Here is a 22,589-nt window from a genome sequence, read left to right on the forward strand (position 1 = left end):
TTAACCCGCTAATTATTATTTGATCATCATGTTAAATTGCAAACTTCTTCTATGTCGCAAACCCAAACTTTACTTAAAATTTCGCGCCGATCAAACCATCAATGCGACCTCAAGACCCGCTGCAAAATAAAATAAAAATTTTGTTTCTGGACAATTTCAAATTTACGATCATCACCAACAAATAATGGGGAATTTTCTGGTCGGAACTTGATCTCCCCAAAAAATGTCGTGACGTTCGGTCCATATTTGAGGCCTAGAGTTTTTATTAAAATTTTTAATGGACGGACGGACGGACATACTTACATAGTTAGTTCGCTTTATCTCGTCGAGATATGAAAAATTGTAAGGGAAGTCTGCGACGAATATTTCGCGATATTACATGAATATTGGACAAAAAAAAACGTATAATACCCTTTCTACATCGTTGAGTAAAGAATTAATATTTTATTTAAACCAGTAAGGAAAGGATCAAAGTCGGGCGGGGCCGACTATATGATACCCTACACCACTGTGAATATGTAAAATATAAATCGGAGCTATATCCAGATCATAACAGATTTCGATATAATTTGGCACATTTATTTCCAGACCGAATTCAGTCATACATTCCTAATTTCATCGAAATCGGAACTATATAGCGTGTTTGGTACAGAAAATACGTGAAATCGGCCGAAAATATATATGGAAGCTATATCCAAATCTGAACCGATTACGATATTATTTGGGACACTTATTTCTAGACCGAGTTCAGTCAAACATTCCAAATTTCATCAAAATCGGACGTATATAGCGTGTTTGGTGCATCAAATACGTGAAATCGGGCGAAAATATATATGTGAGCTATATCCAAATCAAAACCGATTTCGATATTAGTTGACACATTTATTTCTAGACCGAATTCAGTCACACATTCCAAATTTCATCGAAATCGGACATATATAGCGTATGTGGTACAAAAGATACGTGAAATCGGCCGAAAACATATATGGGAGCTATATCCAAATCTGAATTGATTTCGATATAATTTGGCACACTTATTTGTAGACCGAATTCAGTCACACAAGCAAAATTTTATCAAAATTGGACGTATATAGCGTGTTTGGTGCATCAAATACGCCAAATCGGGCGAAAATATATATGAGAGCTATATCCAAATCTGAACTGATTTTTACCAAAAGCAATAGCGTTCTTCCTATTGCTAAAAAAATTGTAGTCCCCAATTTTCAGCTGAATCGGACAAAAAATGCGACCTCTAGGCTGCGAACAAAAATACATGGACAGACGGACGGACATGCATAAGTCGACTCAGAAAGTGATCCTTTTGCACGTTACATACAAATGCACAAAGACATAATACCCCTTACCACATAGTGGTGTAGGGTATAAAAATCCGTAAATTACCGCAAAACAAAAATTCAAAACTATCCAAGGAAAAGGTCGTAAGTCCAAACAAAATACAACATTGTAGCGGAAAAAATAAACTAAGAATACTATTTTTAACAACATAATAAAATCTTTAATACTGAAAGCGGTACACGCTGAGAAAAAATATTTTTCGATTTTGTTGGAACAAAAATATCTGTTTTGGTTCCAAAAATGTATTTGTTTTGTTCAAACATTGTAATCCAAATCCAAAAATACCATATTTTGTTCCAAGCATAGAAAACAAAAACAACTTTCGAATTTCCGCAATATTGTAAAAATCGTTAACAATACCGATTGTAGGAACTATCAAAATCTAATTTTGTTTACAAAAAGTATTGTCAACCCAGAAAACCAGCCCAGAAATTTTTGATTTAAGTGTATATACTTCTCATATACACTTTTCGCATAACTTGGATATAAATGTCGCGTATAATATTGCAATCATTGATGAACACAATACATGGTTTGCTGCATTGGCTGACAACAAAGACAAACAAAAAGCCACAAGCACCCACCACAACATAAGGAATAATTAAACACCATAACAAACTCCGGTATAACACCAAACGTCAAAGCACAATGAAGATAGAAGAATGAAGCAAAACAGAAACAAATAAAAACAAGAGTCTCCTTGTTGGTATACATACACACAAAAACAAATATAAAGGCATCATGTCATACAAACAAAACTCACCATAATTGTTTTTTTCAACACGGCATCGAATAGCGAGAGAAGAGAAAAAATTGTCGAAGAAAAGAGAGAACTATTGTCCAGTTGACAAAAACAATTTTTGGATTTAACGAATCACAATTGTTGGAATCACACTACTACATTTGGAATTTAACAATATCTTTACAATACATACATATTTTGCTCTTCGAATATTGTTGGATCAATCATATTTTTTTCTCTGCGTGTAGAATGTTTTTTCTTCCTCCTGAAAAAAATTTTTAAAAGTGGACATACGACCTTTTCGTACGTAGCTGATGATATATTTGTGTTCACAATTTTTGGTCGATAAATTTGTTGAACACCAGGAAACCTAAATGCCAAATTATAGCTGATTCGGTCTAAAAACGTAGCTGGGCAGTCCCGTTATATGGGGCCTAGACTAACATAGCCGATCTTCGATCTTAACCAGCCTTCAGACCAACAAAGGTTCATCTTTCCAAAATTTCTGCGTTCTATCTGAAGTTTTGTGGATGCTACAGTGATTACAACAGACAGACGGGAATGGCTATATCGACTCAGAATTTTATCCTGATCAAGAATATAAAGACTTTATAGGGTTACAAATAACTATTTTAATTTGTTACAAACGGAAAACAAAACTTAATATACTCTCCATACTCTGGCGAAGGTTGTTAAAACGATAGTATCGAATGTGTTTCCTCGAAATTATCTAATCATTACAAACTAATTTATAATTCATTTTTTATTGTACCAATTACCAATGTTATAGAGTTCGTAGCAAATGACATTTGCGTGCATCTGATTGACATAACAATAGAACCGTCAAATACACAAATATACATGAAAGAAAAAAAATTAAACCAACAAAAAACTAAAATTCTCAAATTGGAAACCAATTTCTCACATCGATTGTGCAATGCCAATGCTATGGCAGTGGTCAATTTGATGTGTTGTTGTAGGTTTATTGGTACAAAGCCATACATACAAATAAATATATTGAACTAATGAGACACATACATACATTTTCATGTATTATACATGTACATACATACATATGTACACATATATAGATTGGCTGGTGTAAATACAGAAGATGTGTTACAGATAAGAGGAAAAAAGAAAAGGGAATACAGGCAAGAAAATTGCAAATGAATGACACTCGTTGAGTAGTGTTTAGTCTCCTTGGGGATGCCTGTTCTGTTACTGAATTGTAAAGTTCGTATTGCGGAATACATTAAACCACTACACCCAAATACATACATGGATGTACAAGGTGGCGCAAAAGTAATCCTTCTATCAGAAAATGCTTTTGCGATTGGCCCTTAATGTCAGTTCTGTTTTGACATTTGTGTAGTAAACACATGCGAAATACAAGTTAATAAACAATGTTACGCTACACTGCTCCAGAACGCGGAATATTGGTGACTATTTATTTGACCAATAATCGGTCGGTGACTTTGGCACAACGTGAATTTCACTGAAAATCCGCGAGTGGCCCATGAAGAGCCATTACACCAGCTCAAAGTGACTGTATGGTGTGCTATTTCGCTGGAGGAGTCATCGGTCCTTTTTTCTTTGAAGACGTCGCGGCCCAAACGGTTACTGTAAATGGTAACGAGTTCAGAAAGATCGCCTGATTTGACCGCTCCAGACTTCTTTTTGTGGGGCTTTTTGAAGTCGCGGGTTTATGTCAACAAGCCTCGGACTCTTTCAGCTCTTAAAGACAATATCCGTCAAGAATGTGAGGACCTATCGCCGGACGTTTTGGCCAAAGTCTTGGAAATGCCATAAAAGGGCTCAAATTACAATAAACTGTGGTGGCGACCCTTTATCTGACATCATATTCTCGACTTGATGTAAAAAAAAAAAATTAAAAGACCAAATAAAAATAATCCACAAGAAGAATCAAAGTTTTTCATTTTTTTTTTTAATTACAGCCAAAAAACATCGGAAGTTTACTCTTGCGCCACCTTTTACATGCATTTGTACTAAAGTTGTTATCATACATAACTGTTAGAGCAGATAAAGTTGGCCATTCTTTGCCCTAAAACTTTGGGGAATTCCAAAAAAACTTCTGAGACATGTTGTTGACGAAACTCAAAGCAAGGGAAAAAATCTCAATAGAAATTCAATTTAAATGTCATTTATCTGTTAAATGATATTAAATGATTGGTTTTAAACATATGCAGAGGCTGAAGACATGTCATTTGTATTGGACACGTTATTGGACCTTGTGACTGTCAATACACAAGTGACCATTTTAGAGATGTGATTTAATGGGGAAAACATACAAGTGCTATTCTATGACGTAAAAAGTGAGAATAGTGTAAATCATATGAAAATGGGAGAGATAAGAAGAACTAAAATTGCCAAATTTGACTTGACTTGGCTCTAAATTAATTTTAAAATACCGCTGTTATATATAGTAAAATTAATTGTACTGATTCGTAGAATTCAACACTATACAAATAACTATGGATTTCCAATTTTATTACGAACCCATTCTAAATCGATATCCACTTATTATTAATCTGTAATAGTAATAACTCACCTGTATATCATTTATCCACCATGTTAAATTTGCCGCTGGCTTAGAATAATCAGAAGAACAATTTCCATTGATAACATCACCCAAACGATATCTTGCATGAATACCAGTAATAATCGGTCGTTGTGTAGGCAATTCTAGAAAGAAAATATTTTCAAATGAAATTGAATAAAACAATTTTATTCAATGGTCTTCTTTAGAAATCCTACGTACCCACTACATCCATTACACCGCCCATCATTGTTGTGTGAAATGATGGTGCATCAGCTGATACCTCACAAGCATAGCGCCCTGATACCGCTATAGATACGTTGCGTAAGAAAACATGACTGGCATTTGATTGTGTTGTCTGAAAATAAAGTAACGAAATAACTGTTAAGAGTATTCAGTATACATATCAACTTTAACTGAAATAAGTAAAAAACAACATGTAAATTTATACAAGAATCAAATAAATACCACGCTAGCACCATGTGAGGAATATTGTTCTGATGACAAATGTGGATTATTCCTAGGAGGAGTACAAAATGTTAACTGAAGAATATCACTTTCTAATATATCATCTCTCACCAAAATATGAACCTATGTTGATTATTTTTTGCGAACACGTTTTTTACCCATGGAGAACAAGATATACCACTTCAGTTGAAAAATACCTTTATGCACCTCACATCGCACAGAGGGGAAACATAGGCCAAAAGTTTCCCAAAACTCAAAATACGAAAATCGCATTTTAGTGAAAAAAAAAGTGTTGATAATCAGCAACCTGACTCTTTTCTTCATTCGCTATTACCATCCGCAATTTTCTGAGGTTCACCAATCCAACGCTGTAGCCGTTAGAACATGGGCGTAGCCAGGTAGGGGCAGGGGGGGGGGCAGTTGCCCCCCCTAGAACCACCAACAATTTCTGGAAAATAAAACTGTGATACAAACGTTTAAAAATATTGTACTAATTCAGCTTTGTTAGAATCCATGGGAGAAAATTGTATACGGTAAAAAGCAAATTCATAAAGCGAATCGATTTCTTTCAATATTTATGCATATTTCGATGTTTCACTCAGCGGCCAAATGCAAAAAACCTTAAAGTGGGTAAAAGTCGCGCAATGTGAATACGATTTTGATGCGCATCCGATTTCGGTAGCACTCATCAAAAAAATTTCTATATACACCAATTTCAAAAATATTCATCAAGAACCGTGGATGTGCCCATATTAACGGTTTTGGAGATACGGTGCGAAATGTATACAAATTGTGGCATTTTTCCATATATTTTGAAATTTGAGGCAATAAATGTAGTTTTTCGAGTTCATTATTTCTCCAAATATTTTGCTCGTGTTCTTATCTACAAATTTGCTTCAGAGGTCAGAAGAAGATTCGCATTGGTTTCAGAGATATAGCCCCAAATTTCTTTAAAAACTCAATATTTAACCATGTTTAGATGGGGCCATAAAATCCGAGCTGGATCTGACACAACAAAACCCAACTAGGGTTTCTTGTCGATTGGGTCTGTACTTTCAAAAAATCCTCAGTTCGAATTGTTTGCACAAGATCACCTTAAAAATGTTGCACAGTGTTATTGTTGACCTTTGGACTGTATTAACTTCTTGATTTGTTTGGTTTTAGGTCAGAAAATAAAAACAATAGGATTTTGTTATGTATTTTAGTTTTATTTTTCCAATGTGATGTTGTGCGAAAAGAAAAATTTAAGTTTGTTCGAAGTTCAAGATGAAGAAATTGGCAACATTTCCCATATACACTTTAATACGGGCTAAATGTACCTCATTGAAATAATGGTTTTAGACCTCAAGTATGTTTGGACGAAATCCGTTTAAAGAGATTTGAAGTCGATTTTGCAATTTCCGGTTTTCGAGTACATAAATTACAAACAAACAAACTTACAAACATTTTCCTCTTTTATAGATATAGAAGAAGATGGAGCAAACGATTTGGTCCAAACTTTGGATGTCCTAATATTTTGTCAAAATTTAGTGTAATTTCGAAAATGGTCCATATCCGTCCTTTCTTAAGGTCACCTCCCCCACAAAAGTTCAACATTTTTGTTTAGTTCAGTTGCTTTTTTAGGAATAGGAATATGCCGATTCATTCCTTCAGGTATCTCCGCCGCAATACTTTTAAGCTTTAATCCAAATATATTTTTGTCGGCAAGTTAATACGTCCAAAAAGGCTACAAAATATGAAAACAAAATTATTGGGGAAAAATATTTTGATTGTGTAGGCGGTATTCGGTACTATATTGTCCATAGATGAAAGTTTCAATTCACACAGGCTGAGGGTATATCTCTGTCGGCAAAGCTGACTGATACTTTTTTCTTGATACAATAACACTTTCTTGCACTTTCTTGCTTTTTTCAAACTGCATATATAAAATATCACTTTATGAATGGAAAAGAACAGGCAAAGGAGAAAACTATATGAAAATAACTATATCCGCAAATCAAAATGTTGTATGTAAAAGTTATACATATTACGAAAAAACAAGTAAAAAAGTATCAGTCGGCTTTGCCGACAGAGATATACCCTCAGCCTGTGTATATTGAAACAATTTTTTTTTTTTCAAAAAAACGCAAGTATTTAGGGAGTTTTAAAAATTTTGGGCGTTTGAACTGACAAAAATGTTGATTAGGATTTAATATCAAAAGTTTTGCGGAGGAGATACTAAAAAGAATGGATCTCCATCCACTACATATGGTACCATAGGGGTTTTTTAGACCTTCAGGGATGTTTGCTCAAGAAGTATGAACTTGCCCCTGAAACAACTTTTACCATCGCAATTGAGGCAGCAATGCAAGTTGCTTCAACAAAAATCAAAGTGATTCGAAAGCAGGTCTTAAAGTGAACATGTATCCGAAATTTTGAGTGGGAGGTACCGGATGGAGTAGACAAATATAGTCCATATTTGAACCTGACCTATATCTGGTAGATATATTAGGATGTGTAAAGTATGGACCAATTCGGCCACTCTCTTCAAGAGTTATCGTACGCACAATTTTTCCGAACATTTTTGAACTTTTGTGGGGGAGGTACCTGAAGGAGTGGACCGATATGGCTTATCTTCGAACTTAAACTATGTTTGGACAAAATATTACTAGGGCCAAACTTTGGACTGAATCGGCAGACCTGTTCGAGAGTTATTTTGCCCTCCAACCTCCTCACACGGTGTCATAGGGGTTTTTTGCAACCTTCAGGCTATTTTCTCAGGATGTATGGACTTGCCCCTGATGAAACTTATACCGTCGTATGGAGGGCAGTGAATACAAGTCGCTAAAGCAAAAATCAAAGCGATTCGAGAGATGTTCCTAAACTGAACTTTTCCAAAATTTTGTGTGGGAGGTACCCGACGGAGTGGACCGATTGAGTCCATATTAAAACCTGATCTAAGTCTGGTACACGCTCCACGATGGGCAAAGTATGGACCAAATCGGTTACACCCTTCAAGAGTTATCGTGCGTACAAATTTTCCGAACATTTTCGAACTTTTGTGGGGGAGGTACCGGAAGGAGTGGACCGATATAGCTCATCTTCGAACTTAAACTAAGTTTGGACAAAATATTACGAAAGCCAAAATTTGAACCGAATCGGTTCATCCCTTCGAGAGTTATCGTGCGCTCCAGCCAGCCAGACAGACAGACAGACGGACGGACATTGCTCAATCGACTCCAAATTGTCTGAAACACATTTCGTTCAAACATACTTGGGGTCTAAAACCATTATTTCGATGAGGCACATTTTGCCCGTATGAAAGTGTATATACCCTTCATAGCCTAAAGGCTGAGGGTATAAACAAGGTCTTGCCCCCCTCCCCCCGCCCCCCTAACTTAGATCCTGGCTACGTCCTTGCGTTAGAACTCAGCCATAATGAAAGCAAAAACTGTCCATTTTCTAATACTAAGAAATTAGGTGAACGTTAAAATGACTATATTTTCGCGAAAATGTATATTTTTCAAAATGTATTGTGTTTGTAAAGTCTCCGAACAAGATGAACTTTTACATTTTTCAATTTGTTTTTAATCTTTTCGTTTTGATAATGGTGCTACATCTCCTTTTTCATGAATAGATTTTATGATAGTTCTTAAGATAACACAAATGTCAAAATTGTTCCTTCTGATGTTTTGTGCCCTTAAGTCTCGAATATCAAATTCAATCATAAAAAATGCGCATATTTGCGCCATTCCAAAAAATCTAATTTTTCTAAATTTAGACTCCTAAAATATAAACATTTTATGGTAAAGTATTTTTCAAAATATAAAAAGATTTTGGTTTCAGCGTTCGCCAAAACTTCCTGTTTTATTTGTTTTCTGGCGTATTCACCATATAATAATGGTTCCACAATCGTCCCAGGAGGAACATTAAAATCTTATTTTTTTACATAAACGATTGCTTATGTCTGGAGTATTCCCCCATTGGCTTAACTTCATCAGCAAAATTTACTGATCGCTACCAATATCATGATTTCATGCCGGTGAAGGGAATTATCAATTGGCTTTTCAGTTTTTGAAAGGAAGATTTTTCTAGTGAAAACCTGAATTCTTTAAGCATCGAGTATTCTCATGTTAATGAGAATGATGCTCACTTTTCGACTTTACAAAAAAAACACCAGAACAAAATATTTGCAAGCTGACAGCACGATTCAACTAAGAAATCATCGATTTCTGTGAGTTGAAGTAACATCAGCACTGTTACCTGTGAATATGTTGTTGGAATTTATTTAAAAATTCCCTTTTGTTTGTTTTGTTTTAGTTGACGATTCAATCATATGATTGCTTAGGTGCATAAGCTTTTCACTGGTAAACATTTTTTAGGGCATATTGCCCGACCTTCATCAAACCCAATATGCGTGTTCCTCTGTGGGACCCCCCCATTAGTTACCAAAATTTCGTGACGATCCGATCAATATTGCGACCAGTAGAGTGATTAAAAAAAGTAGAAAAATGGGATTCAGTACCGACTATTGCGATATCTCCGTTGTTTGTTCACCTACGCGAACCTACTTCGCATCATTGAAAGGTGGGGTTTTCTACTTTTACAGTCAGAATTTGCTTTCGGAAGGTCCCCAACCAAAGCTCTGATATTCGTAATTACAACTAAAATCGCAAAAATGAAAGGTTGGGTAGGATTAGCGACTATTGCGATATCTTCGTTATTTGACCACCTACCACAACCTACTTTAGACAGTTAGAAATGTGATATTTTCTACTTTCATTGTCATTGCTTTTGGTATACCTCTTATAGACGCTGAGATATTTTCTTTTGAATAAAATGAAAAAATGGAATGCATTACCGACTATTGCGAGATCTCCGTTGTTTGTTCACCTACGCGAACCTACTTTACATCGTTAGAAGGCGATATTTTTTACTCTCATTGACTGGCCTTACTTTTGGTATACCCTTTATAGAAACTGAGATATTTGGGAAAAAAACGTTGTATTTTTCTCCAAATAAGCTTTTTGCCCAATCCCTAAATATTATACGACCATCACCAATATCAATAGGCTTCTTCTCCTCCGGGACCCCAATCAACACCCAAAATTTGGTGACGATCCGATCAAAATTGCGACCTGTAGCGTGATTACAAGGTTTAGATGGACAGACGGACGGACGGACACACATAGCCAGATCGACCCAACTCGTCGAGACATTCATTTTCGTACATATAAGTATGAGCCTACGACCAATTTGTTCTCAGCGAATTTTGGATGCATGCATCAAGTTTAAGCTTCTATCAAATGTATATAGAGCTTTTAGTGCAAGATTTGTCTAAACTCAGATGCAAATATATATGGGACCTACATATATCCAAATCTGGACCAATTTTCACTTTTTTCTGCAGAGTTAGTCTTTAGTCCGAAAAAATGATGTGTGCCAAATTTTATGTCAATCGGACTACAAATAAGTGTTTCAGAAGCTTTAATCAACTTTAGATATACATACATTTCCCCTAGGTGCATCGAGTGGTATCGTTGTACATTCCAAAAAATTTACTTGTATTTGTAATTTTTGGAATAGAGTTTTTGTATCCTCTGAGAAACACCATTTCGGCTGAACAATGTTGCTAAAACTTTAAAAATACCGAAAATCGGGAGGAACTGTTCTATAGAGAACTGGCTATATTAAAATTTAGACCTATAACGTCAATTCTCTGCAAAAACGATTCATAACCCCCAACAGAGAGTAAATACTAAATTTTAGCCATTTCCGTTAGACAATGTGGTTAAAACATTCCAAATACAATCTGAATATAAACCGAACTAAAACAAGAAAAAAATTGTCAGTCGGCTTTGCCGACAGATAGATACCCTCAGCCAATGTGAATCGAATCTTTCACCTCCGGACAGATCGAATGTATTTAAGGTCTCTTTAGAATTTTGTGGCCCTTTGTGTGAGAGGTACCAGAAGGAGTAGACAAATATAGTCCATATTCGAACCTGATCTATATCTGGTAGATATATTAGGATGTGCAAAGTATGGATTTCATCGGTCACTCCCTTCAAGAGTTATCGTGCGCAAAATTTGTCCGAACATTTTTGAAGTTTTGTGGGGGAGGTACCTGAAGGAGTGGACCAATATAGCCCATCTTCGAATTTATACTATGTTTTGATAAAATATTACGAAGGCCAAATTTTGGACCGAATCGACAGATCCGTTGGAGGGTTATCTTGCGCTCCAACCACTACACAAGGTGTCATAGGGGCTTTTTGCACCTTTCCGGCCATTTTCTCAGGAAGTATGGACTTGCACCAGATGAAACTTCTACCCTCGTATGGGGGGAAGTTAATACAAGTTGTTGCAACAAAAATCAAAGCGATTCGAGAGTAAGTCCTAAACTGAACTTATCCGAAATTTTGTGTGGGAGGTACCCGAAGCAGTGGGCCGATTAACTCCATATTGGAACCTCATCTAAGTCTGGTAGAAATTTCACGATGTGCAAAGTATGGACCAAATCGGTTACTTCCTTCAAGAGTTATCGTGCCCACAAATTTTCCGAACATTTTGGAACTTTTGTGGGGGAGGTACCTGAAGGATTGGACCTATATGGCCCATCTTCGAACTTAAATCAAATCTGGACAAAATATTTCGATACCCAAAATTTGAACCGAATCGATTGATCCGTTCGAGAGTTATCGTGCGCACCAGCCAGCCAGACAGACGGACAGACAGACAGACAGACAGACGGACGGACATTGCTAGATCTACTCAAAATTGTCTGAAACGGATATCGTACAAACATACTTGGGGTCTAAAACGATTATTTCGATGAGGCACATTTTTGGTCGTATCAAAGTGTAAATACCCTCTTTAGCCTAAAGGCTGAGGGTATAAAAAGATTTCCATTCCTATCTGTTTGTTACTTTATTCCTCCAATTTAGAATTTCGCGTTTTTCAATCTCATCTTCCACTTGTTCACTCCATCGTATTTATACGGCTTTTTAGAGGGTTCATCATCGTTCATTCTTATGACATGGTCTAGCCAACGCAGTTGTTGTAACTCAATGCGTTTAACTATACTAATGTCGTTGTATAGCAGGTACAGCTCGTGGTTCAGACTACGTCGATACTCACCGTCAGCGCATATTGGCCCGTAGATTTTTCGAAGAATTGTTCTCTCAAACACAACAAACACTGGCTTATCTGCTTGGGCAAGTACCCAGAATTCAGAACCATAAATTAGCACGGGAAGTTTCAGTGTTTTGTATAGTGTTTTTTGTTCCAAAGTAACATCCGTTATCCCGCAATATTCTTCTTATTTCAAAACTGATGTTGTGAATTGTGTTTATAGAGGTGCCGACGTAGTCAAAGTATTTAACTACTTCAAAATTATATGAACCACAGTTGGTGCGAGTTTTAGGGATGCATTTCTTTAGCAGATTCTCCTTCAAACTTCTTAAAGGTATCAATTACTTCTGTTACGGATCGACCCATGATGTAAATATCGTCAGCATAAACAAGTCACAAGTGGCTAAAGGTGTATATTGCGCCATTTCTTTTCACGTTTGCATATCGAATAACCTTCCAGCAGGATGTTAAATAGATCACATGAAAAGCTATATCCTTGTCTGAACCCTCTTTTGGTACTGGAATGTTCGGAGAGGTTCTTTCCTATTTTAAGTGAGGACTGAGTATCAGTTATATTCATCTTACAAAACGGAATGAACTTTGCGGGAATACCAAATTCAGACATGACTTGGAATACCTTTGAAAATAGTGGGCTGTAGAAGGCTGCTTTATTATTGACAAAAAGAAGTAGCTGTCGATCTACATTTCTTTTGTCTTTTTCAGGGTTTGGCTCAAGGTAAATATGTGGTCAAAAGCAGCATTGATAGGCCCAATTATGTTTTTGACCTCAGGCTTTAGTCCCTGATGATTAGACAGCGGAATTTTATGCAACCCCTATTTTTGGTCAGATTCATGCCAAATTTTGGGACTGGGCGTATTTCTGTCTTCTGATTAAATCGCAATCGAAAAATATGACATATGCAAATGCATAAATTTTTGCATATGCAAAGAGAAATGTATAACCACAGCCTCAACCTTCAAAATACCGAAAATCGGGAGGTATAGTTCTAAGGGGGCTATATGAAGGCCTGAACCAAAACCGAGAAATTTTAAGAGGAAAGAGGTTAACCCCCATGGAAGACTTAATACAAAATGTCAGTCATTTTGGTGGGATATTGAGGCTACAACTTTCAAAATACCGAAAATCGGGAGGTACCGTACTATAGGGGCTATATGAAGACGTGGACCTATACCGACAAATTTTAGGTGGAAAGTTTTATACCCCAAGGAAGACTTAATACCAAATTTCAGTCATTTCGGTGGGATATTGAGGCTACAAGTTTCAAAATACCGAAAATCGGGAGGTACCGTTCTATGGGGGCTATATGAAAACGTAGACCTGTGCTGACACATTTCAGATGGAAAGTTTAATAACCCTAAGGAAGACTTAATACGAAATTTCGGGGGGATATTGAAGCCACAACCTACAAAATACCGAAAATCGGGAGGTACCGTTCTATGGCGGCTATATGAAGACGTGAACCTATACCGAGAAATTTCAGGTGGAAAGTTTTATACCCCCAACGACGACTAAATACCAAGTTTCAGTCATTTCGGTGGGATATTGAGGCTACAACTTTCAAAATACCGAAAATCGGGAGGCACCGTTCTATGGGGGCTATATGAAAACGTGGACCTATACTGACAAATTTCAGGTGGAAAGTTTTATACTCCCAACGAAGACTTTACTCAAAATGTCAGCCATTTAAGTGTGATATTGAGTCCATAACCTTCAAAATAGCCGAAATCGGGAAGTACCGTTCTATGGGGGCTATATGAAGACGTGGACACATGCGGACAAATTTCAGGTGTTAAGTTTCATACCCCTAACGAAGACTTAGACTTAGATTTTTAGACCACAAATCCTTGTATATATATTTGCATATGCTCATTTTATGCAAATATGTCAAAATATGCACGATATGCAAAATATGCAAAAATTTCTGGGCCTAATTCGTTTTATTTTGTGATAAAACGAGTTTCTGTCTAATCAGATTTTCTCTACGACCATCCAATCATATATGCATTTGCATAGGATTCCGCTGTCTGCTGAGGATATATCCCTGTCACTATCTTTTACGCAGTAGGGAGTAGACTTATGCCCCTATAATTAGAGCACAAGGTCTTATGTCGTCTCTTTGGAGGGCACACAGGACGCTCAAATTGAAATAGTCGGGTACGCAATAGGGTGCAGACCTCATCTTAGCCGGACGGTATACATTCAATAACACCTTTTGGGAGTAGAACTGCGGTTTCTTCCTCATCTTTGCTAGTATTGGATAGCAACAGTTTGGGAAAATGCTCTTTCCATATCCTGAGCTAGTTAATTTGGTAACTGATACAGATAGTGTTACCAAATTGCCTTGCTACCCTTCACAAAAGACATCAGTTTTATGTCACTCTTTGGTAGGATTTGAGGATTTCATTCTGGCTGCTGTACATCTCGATTTTTTCCACACTACCGTTATTCCATTTATTTATTTTTCCTGTGGAAATATGTTTCTCTTCTCTCCTTTTTTCCCGATACCTATATCGTGTGCTATGCGTTGCTACTTACTGTAGATTAGTCCTATATACCACAGTTTTGCCTTCGGTAGCAGCACGACACTCCTGGTCAAACCATGGGTTCCTTGGAGGAGGTCTCTGGTATCCAAGTATAATTTTTTGTGGCAGTTTGCATTGAATGGGCAACACTTTGTCATTGTGCTGACAAGTTATCGAACGACGAGTACTTTGGTTAGGCAATTTGACCAGTTGAGTGGAATATGTTGTGGCTATCTGTTGTGATTGCAGCATATCGTTGTCCAACTTTGTGTGTTGTGTCTGTTCGTACACTATTTGCTACGTTTAATCGGGTACGTACCTTTCATGCAACAAGGTGTTGGTCCGAATTTATGAATGCTCCTCAGAACGATCGTACATTCAACACGCTCGATGAATGTCTTACATCTTTCACAACATGATGAAAGTGATTCCTTTTTTTGTACATTGTAGTCGTAGAGATTTAGATCGTTTGTGGGGTCTTAAACATTGACAGGATTATATTTCTCATTGTTTGTTCGTTTTTATTGTATGCGTTTTTTTCATCTGACAATGGTAGTTACTTTGTGAACAGTAAAAATTTTGTCAAAAAATGTTCATCATATTATTTGTTCAAATGTATAAATACGCTGTGGAATCAATCAAAAACTCTTGTCGTCATAATATTTATTTTTAATGAAACTACACGTACATTTGCCTACATGTTACAGTTCAGTAAATTTCGTATATTTTACGTTACGGCAAATGAATATTATTTTTTCAGATACTTTCGACTACTACTTTCATTTCGCCTTTCTATCCCTACCTACATTCCGAATAAATAATAACACGAAAAGGAATATTTTTCTTACCTCGTGTATTTTGTGTATTTTTTCAATCTCTTTTTTTTTTGCAATATTTAAAATAATATTTATTTTTTAACATTTACTTTTCCTGAAATATATTCCGATATGAAGTTTAACAAGAAGCTGTAGAATGAAGTGGTATGGAATTATATACAGCATAGCATTCTACAGTTATCTGTTATTGATGATGACGATGGTTTTACCTGTGTGTATGTACATATTTAAGCTTTTTCGTGAATTATTGTTTTATATCAGCGACGACCATAGAAGAGCATCGCTGTTTTATATACATACAGTTATGTGAAATAGAGTAAGGACACCGCAAGCCATAACCAATATTACATTGAAAACTGATTAAAAAGTCAAAATGATTCTAGTTTATAACATTTCTTGTTTTATTGAAATGTTAAGAAAAGTTTTTGAAAATTATTGCGATGTGCGATTCTCTAACTCATTTTTTGTGTTGACGACGAAAATTGGTAAAATTAAAACTCAAAATTATGAATAAAAGGATCAATGAAAGTTGACAATACTGTTGCTATCGATAGGACTTAGTGGCGGCTTTATTTGTTTGTTAACTTACCGAAAATTTTCGTTAATTTCCGAAATCATAAGCATTTTTAAGAGACCCCACATCTTATTAATAAAATGAGCCTCACATCATGATGATACCTCCGCCATGTTTACCAGGCTTCAGAGATATATTAATGATTTTTAGGTCTTCTAACAAGATGAACTCCTCTATCGGAACATAAAAAGTAACTTTAGTTTCATTGGACCAAATAATGCTACGCCATTTTCCTTAGGCCAACCGATGTGATTTCTAGCAATGTGTATTCTTTGTTGTACATATGGTAAATTTCAAATTTCCTTTACAATTACATAGAAAAAAAATTAAAAACTTTTTTGGCGAGCACATCCGCCATTTTTGGTACATGGGTTACGAAAAAAAATCGTGGTTTCAAATCTGTTCGCGTTCACAAAATTGGATGCTGCACTCAAAAGTTATATGCGGTTTTACTCTCTTGTAAAGAAAAAATATTTAAAAATTCCTATTGTGTTGTAATAAGAACATTTATATATAAATAGTTAGCAGCATTTGATATCTATCCGTAGATGCTAAAATATTTGCTAAATTTATTTTTATTTTCGCGAAAAATCAAAAAATATTGAAGAAATCTTGGAATAAATTTTATTTATTCTAAATCAGAGTCCAAAAAATCTCTAAAAAATAATTATACCCTACACCACAATGTGGAAAGGGTATTATAAGTTTGTTTTGGTAAAAATTCATGTCACACCGCGAAATATTCGTCGGAGACCCCCAATGTGGTACACCATTCTTCATATCTCGACGAGATAAAGCGATTTTGAGATGTGTGTCCGTCCGTCCGTCCGTCTGTCCATTATAAATTGTAAACACGCTCCAGGCCGCAATTATGGACCGATCGTCACGAAATTTTGTATGGAGGTCGGGTTCAGATCAGAATAGATCCCTATTCTTATTGGTGATGATCGTGAAATATTTAGCGGGTGAAATGGACCAAAAATATAATATTTATCCGGCTCTGTAGGTCTCAATAATAGTCCGATCAACGCGTAATTTTAAATAAGGTAAGAGTATATCACAAAGTAGAAGCTTGCAATTTGAGATGGTGATCGGATAATATTTAGAGGGTTAAATGGACCAAAACTTTTGTGTGAAAATTGTTAAAATTTATAATATACAGCTTATATCTTAATTCCTGGAAGTGAAATTCCGGAAAAGTGAGATATACTTGAAAGTGGAACGCTTCATTTGATGCCAATTATGTTGGTGTGCATGATCAGATAACAGATATACTGCCTAATATATTCCGTTATTTGTTTGTAGTGTAATAATAAACTCGCTAGAAGTCGCAATTATACATCAATAGTCACGAAATTTTGCACCGGGTAAGAGTATTGGTCGAAAAAGATGCCTACAATTTTGAATGATGATCTGATATTCTTCAGCGGGTGAAATGGACCATTACTTTTGTATGAAAAATATAAAAATTTTATTTTTGGTCGATATTTTAATTCCTTGAAGACATATATATTTCGCAAAGTAGCCTACATATAGGGAAAAACTACTGACCTTTCCTCTGATGTAAATTGCAATAAAGTGTTTGCTAGATAAAGGGCCTACAGTCTAATATATAATGGGTTCTGTGTAGAGAACCACATTTTTATCCCATGCTACATATTGTCTCTCCAAAAGTTTATGTAACACCACGAAATATTCGTCCTAGACCCCTTATTTGGTATGCCAAAATACATATCTCGACGAGATAAAGCGAATTAGCGATGTGTGTCCGTCCATTAAAAATTGTAAACAAGCTTAAGGCCGCAATTATGGACCGATTGTAACGAATTTTTTAAGGAGGTTGGGTTCGGGCCAGAATAGAAATGTTTAGTTTTTGGTGATAATCGTGAAATGTTCAGGCGATGAAATGGACCAAAAACAAATTTTTAACCAATTTTGTATCGGCTCTGTAGGTCAAAATTATAACCCGCAAAATTTTAAACAAAGTTTGAGTTTATGATGTAGAAGAAGCGTACAAACCAACGTGAAGATCAGATAATACTTAGCGGGTTAAATGGACTGAAACTTTTGTGTGAAATTGGTAAAAATTTCAATAACGTAGCGGTTAAACAACGGAAGTATTAGTACTACATAAGCGGGTTTCATTACATTTTAGTTTGTGTGAACTAAATTTTCCTTTCCTGCTACAAAAATGTCTTTGTCATGCTAGATAACTTTTTGGTTTTGGTCATAAGTATTATACATTACATCTCTGATATTTTATAATTACATTTTCACAATCATTGAAAAGAATTTCCGTGGAGAGCGATTGTCCAGGGATAGTGGTATAGGGTATCCCATGGTCGGCTCCATCCGACTATAGACTTTTCTTACTTGTTTTTCCTTTATACCAGTGAGAAACATTTGTTACTTTACAAAAAAAAATTTTTGAAAGAGGGTCAGACGTCCCCATACATACTTTATAGGTTCTCCAGCGAATGGCAAATTTAATTATACTCTCCATGGTGGAGGGTATAAAAAATATAATAACACTGTGATACAAAAGTTGACAAACAATTTTTGCATGGGTTCTGATGCATAAATCCGGTTTTGCCGTAGTCCATGGAAGACGAAAATGCCTTTGGTTGCTTTGGGTCACTTCGTTTTTATACCTACTCGAAATAATCATTGTAGACCCCACAAACTATATATATTCTTGATCAGCGTGCAATTCTACATCGATATAGCCATGTCCGTCCGTCTGTGGAAATCACTCTAGCGTCCGAACGGATTGAAGTAGGTGGATGACATTTTGGTCAAATCTATTATATGTATGTAGGACTTTTGGTATTGAAAGCGGGCTATGTAGGCCCAAGTTTTCGTATAGCCCCCATACAAAGTGACGCGTCGTCGTTTTAAGGAAATTTTAAGATATTTGTACCATTTGATCACCGAATTGGTTGTAATATGGTATTTTATGTCTCCAGAGGCTAAAAAATATTTCTACCAAATTTTGTTTATATAGGTCCACGTTTTGGTATAGCCCCCATATAAGGCCCCATATATAGTAAGCGTCATTTTAAGATATTTTGAATGTATTAGTCCCATTTGAGCATCGAATTGGCTGTAATTTGATATTTTGTGTCTCCAGAGGCTAAAAAACAATGCTACCAAAGTTTGTTTATATAGGTCCACGTTACGGTACAGCCCCAATGTAACGCCCCATATATAGTACGCGTCACTTTAAGATATTTTGAATGTATTAGTCCCATTTGACCACAGAATCGGTTGAAAGTTTGTATTTTGTGTTTACAGAGGCTAAGAAATATTTCTACCATAAAATGTTTATAAAGGTTCAGGTTTTGATATAGACCCCATAGAAGGTTTTAGCCTCATTATCGCAGCGAAATGGCTGAAATTTGGTATTTGGCCTTCGTTGGGGGTATAAAACTTTCCCCCGGAAATTTGTAGGTATAGGTCCACGCCTTAATATAGCCCCCATAGGACGGTACCTCCCGATTTTCGGTATTTTGAAGGTTGTGGCCTCAATATTCCATCGAAATGGCTGAAATTTAGTGGTTTGTCTTCATTTGGGGTATAAAACACTTCATATTAAATTTGTCGGTATAGGTCTACGCCTTCATATAGCCCCCATAGAACGGTACTTCCCGATTTTCGGTATTTTGAAGGTTGTGGCCTTAATATTCCACCGAAATGGCTGAAATATGGTGGTTAGTCTTCATTTGGGGTATAAAACATTCCATATAAAATTTGTTGGTATAGGTCACTCGCCCTCATATAGTCCCCATAGGACGATATCTCCCAATTTTCGGTATTTTTAAAGGTTTTAGCTGTACTATACTACGAAAATGTTTAAAATTTTATATTTCGTCCTCTTTTGAGATGCAAAATTTTCTCCCAGAAACTTATCTGTATCGGTCCACGCTTTAATGTACACCCCATGGAACTGTACATCCCAATTTTTGGTGTTTTTAAAGGTTTAGCCTCATTATAACACCGAAATGGCTAAAATTTGGTACATAGTCTTCGTTGTGGGTATAAAACTTTCCACCTGAAATTAGTCGGTATAGGTCAACGTCTTCATATAGCCCCCATAGAACGGTACTTCCCGATTTTCGGTATTGTGAAGGTTTTAGGCTCATTATTCCACCGAAGTAGCTAAAATTTGATATGTAGTCTTTTTCTGGGCTAAAAACTTTCCCTCAGAAATGTGTCGGTATACGTGCATGTTTTGGGGGGTACCCCCATAGAACGGTATATCCTGATTTTCGGTATATTGAAGTTTTTAGCCTCATTATAACACGGAAATGGCTGCAAGATGGTACTTAGTCTTCGTTTAGGGTATAAAACTTTTTTATAGAGGTATGAAACATTCCAGGTCGACGTCCTCAAATACACCCATAGGACCGTACCTTCCGATTTACGGTATTTTGAAAGTTGTGGCCTCAATATACCACCGATATGACTAAAAATTTAGTATTTAAATTGCCATGGGTGTATAAAATATTGCAGAAGAGAATTATCAGTATAAGCCCTTTTCTTCAAATAACCCCCATAGAAGCGTACTTCCCGATTTTAGGTATTTTAAGGTTGTGTCATCAATATCCCATCGAAACGGATGAAATTTATTATTATATCTCCGTTGGTGGTATAAAACTTCCCACCTGAAAATTTCCGGAATTGTTCCATGTTTTTATATACCCCTCATAGAAAGATCCCTCCCAATTTTCGGTATTTTGAAAGTTTTAGCCACAATATTCAATGGGAATAACTGAAATTTCGTATCTATTCTTCGCTGGAGTTACGAAACTTTCCTCCAGAAATTTATCGGTACAGGTTAACGTTTTATACAGCCTCATCCAAAATCATCAATCATCATCCAAATCCAGAATATCCATGTTTATATCTAATCGGTTTTGGCCAATTTTATGTATTTCGATCAATTCGGAAAATTGTAAATATTGGTCCATGTTTTGGAAAGAACAAAAATGTCGCCCCATATTAACTGTTTTGAAAGGAGTATTATCAGTTGAGATACATGTACTACTCTGCAATAAAAGGAAGAGTTTAGTACTTTCGTAAACGAAATAAAACTAATTGCTCCTATTCACTTCAATACAGTTCATGGTGGAGGGTATAATAAGTTCGGCCGGGCCGAACTTAACGCTTTTCTTACTTGTTTAAAAATGCGTACAGAATCTAGACAACGCGTAGAAAAATTTCGATCCAAATCCTGAAGTATTTTGCTTAAACTTCTACGAGAAAAGTAATTAGTCATCGTGAAAGTATATTTGCTTTCTGTGATAAGCAATAGAAATAAGAAGTAGAGGGTAATATTGAAATTACAATCAAAGAAAAAACATAGAAGTTAAAAACCGAATAATTCGCGAATTGGTTTAAATCGGTTGAGGTGCATGTGCTTTTCGGATACAGGGAGTCCATGTCTATCAATATGCATGGATTTTCCCATGTTTCATTCAGCGGCCAAAGTGTGCCATCAGTTGCATCTTACTATTCAAAAAACCTTCAAGTGGGCAAAAATTACGCGATATGCATATGATTATAAGGTGCATCCGATTTCAATGGCCCCCTATTAAAAATACGTCAATATAAATTATTTTAGACAGATTCGTCAAGAACTGCGGATGTGCCACCGCATTCTATTTTGGGATAAATAGGGATATTACTCCTGAATCTTTGTAATTTGTGACACACCTTTTGGCAAATATTATAATCGCGTATAAAGGATTACATTTATTCAAAAATAATCAAAGAAAATCGCGGTTCAATTCGCGGAATTGTCAAAATATATTTTTGCAGATATTCCTACTTTCAAGGTATCTATATCCGACGTTTTAGTGGATGGATTCGACCGCGGAAGAGCTCATTAGATCCGGCACGTAAAAAAACTAAAATCACGCGGGGTTCACGGGTACCTGTACGAAGTTGTGAATTTTAAAGGCAAAAAATAGGTTTTTTCAGAAAATTCACGCACCAAATTTTCGACTTTGGACTCCTATTACTAGGAAGCTGTACGGAGCACACTCATGAGATATACATCGAACGACGTGGAATCGCGAGTTCTACAATCCTATAAACTAGCTGGGATTATGATCTAGTTGCACCCTCTAATTATAAGAAAAATTCGAAAAACCCAGTTTTCAAAACTTCAAAATTTCAGCATCGATTTTAGGGGGATGCAGTGTTTATATCGAAGAGTCATACATTAGAACCATGTTGCCCACGGGGTATTCTTCAATTCTTTCTTTGAGCTTATGTCTGAATTTTCCGTAGTTTGACCAGAAATCAAGAAAGAACACAAAAAAAACTTGTAAACTTCAACACACTTTTATCCAATTTTTAATATTACCACCCACACAGCTTCCACGAAAATTA

The 22,589-nt window shown here is 36.0% G+C and overlaps 1 protein-coding gene across 1 annotated transcript in view; it reads right to left on the reverse strand.

Annotated features, from left to right (window-relative positions):
* beat-Ib (beaten path Ib) overlaps positions 1-22,589 on the reverse strand; it is a 612,254-nt gene that overhangs the window by 22,062 nt on the left and 567,603 nt on the right. Inside the window, exons 5-6 of the mRNA XM_073965761.1 lie at positions 4,881-5,016; positions 4,671-4,804 (exon numbers count right to left, since the gene is read on the reverse strand). Of these exons, the coding sequence (XP_073821862.1) occupies positions 4,671-4,804; positions 4,881-5,016 (270 nt within the window). The remainder of the gene's footprint in view (positions 1-4,670; positions 4,805-4,880; positions 5,017-22,589) is intronic.

This window comes from Musca autumnalis, unplaced genomic scaffold (assembly GCF_047663935.1).
Source record: "Musca autumnalis isolate F117 unplaced genomic scaffold, ASM4766393v1 scaffold_2, whole genome shotgun sequence".
Lineage (NCBI taxonomy): Eukaryota > Metazoa > Arthropoda > Insecta > Diptera > Muscidae > Musca > Musca autumnalis.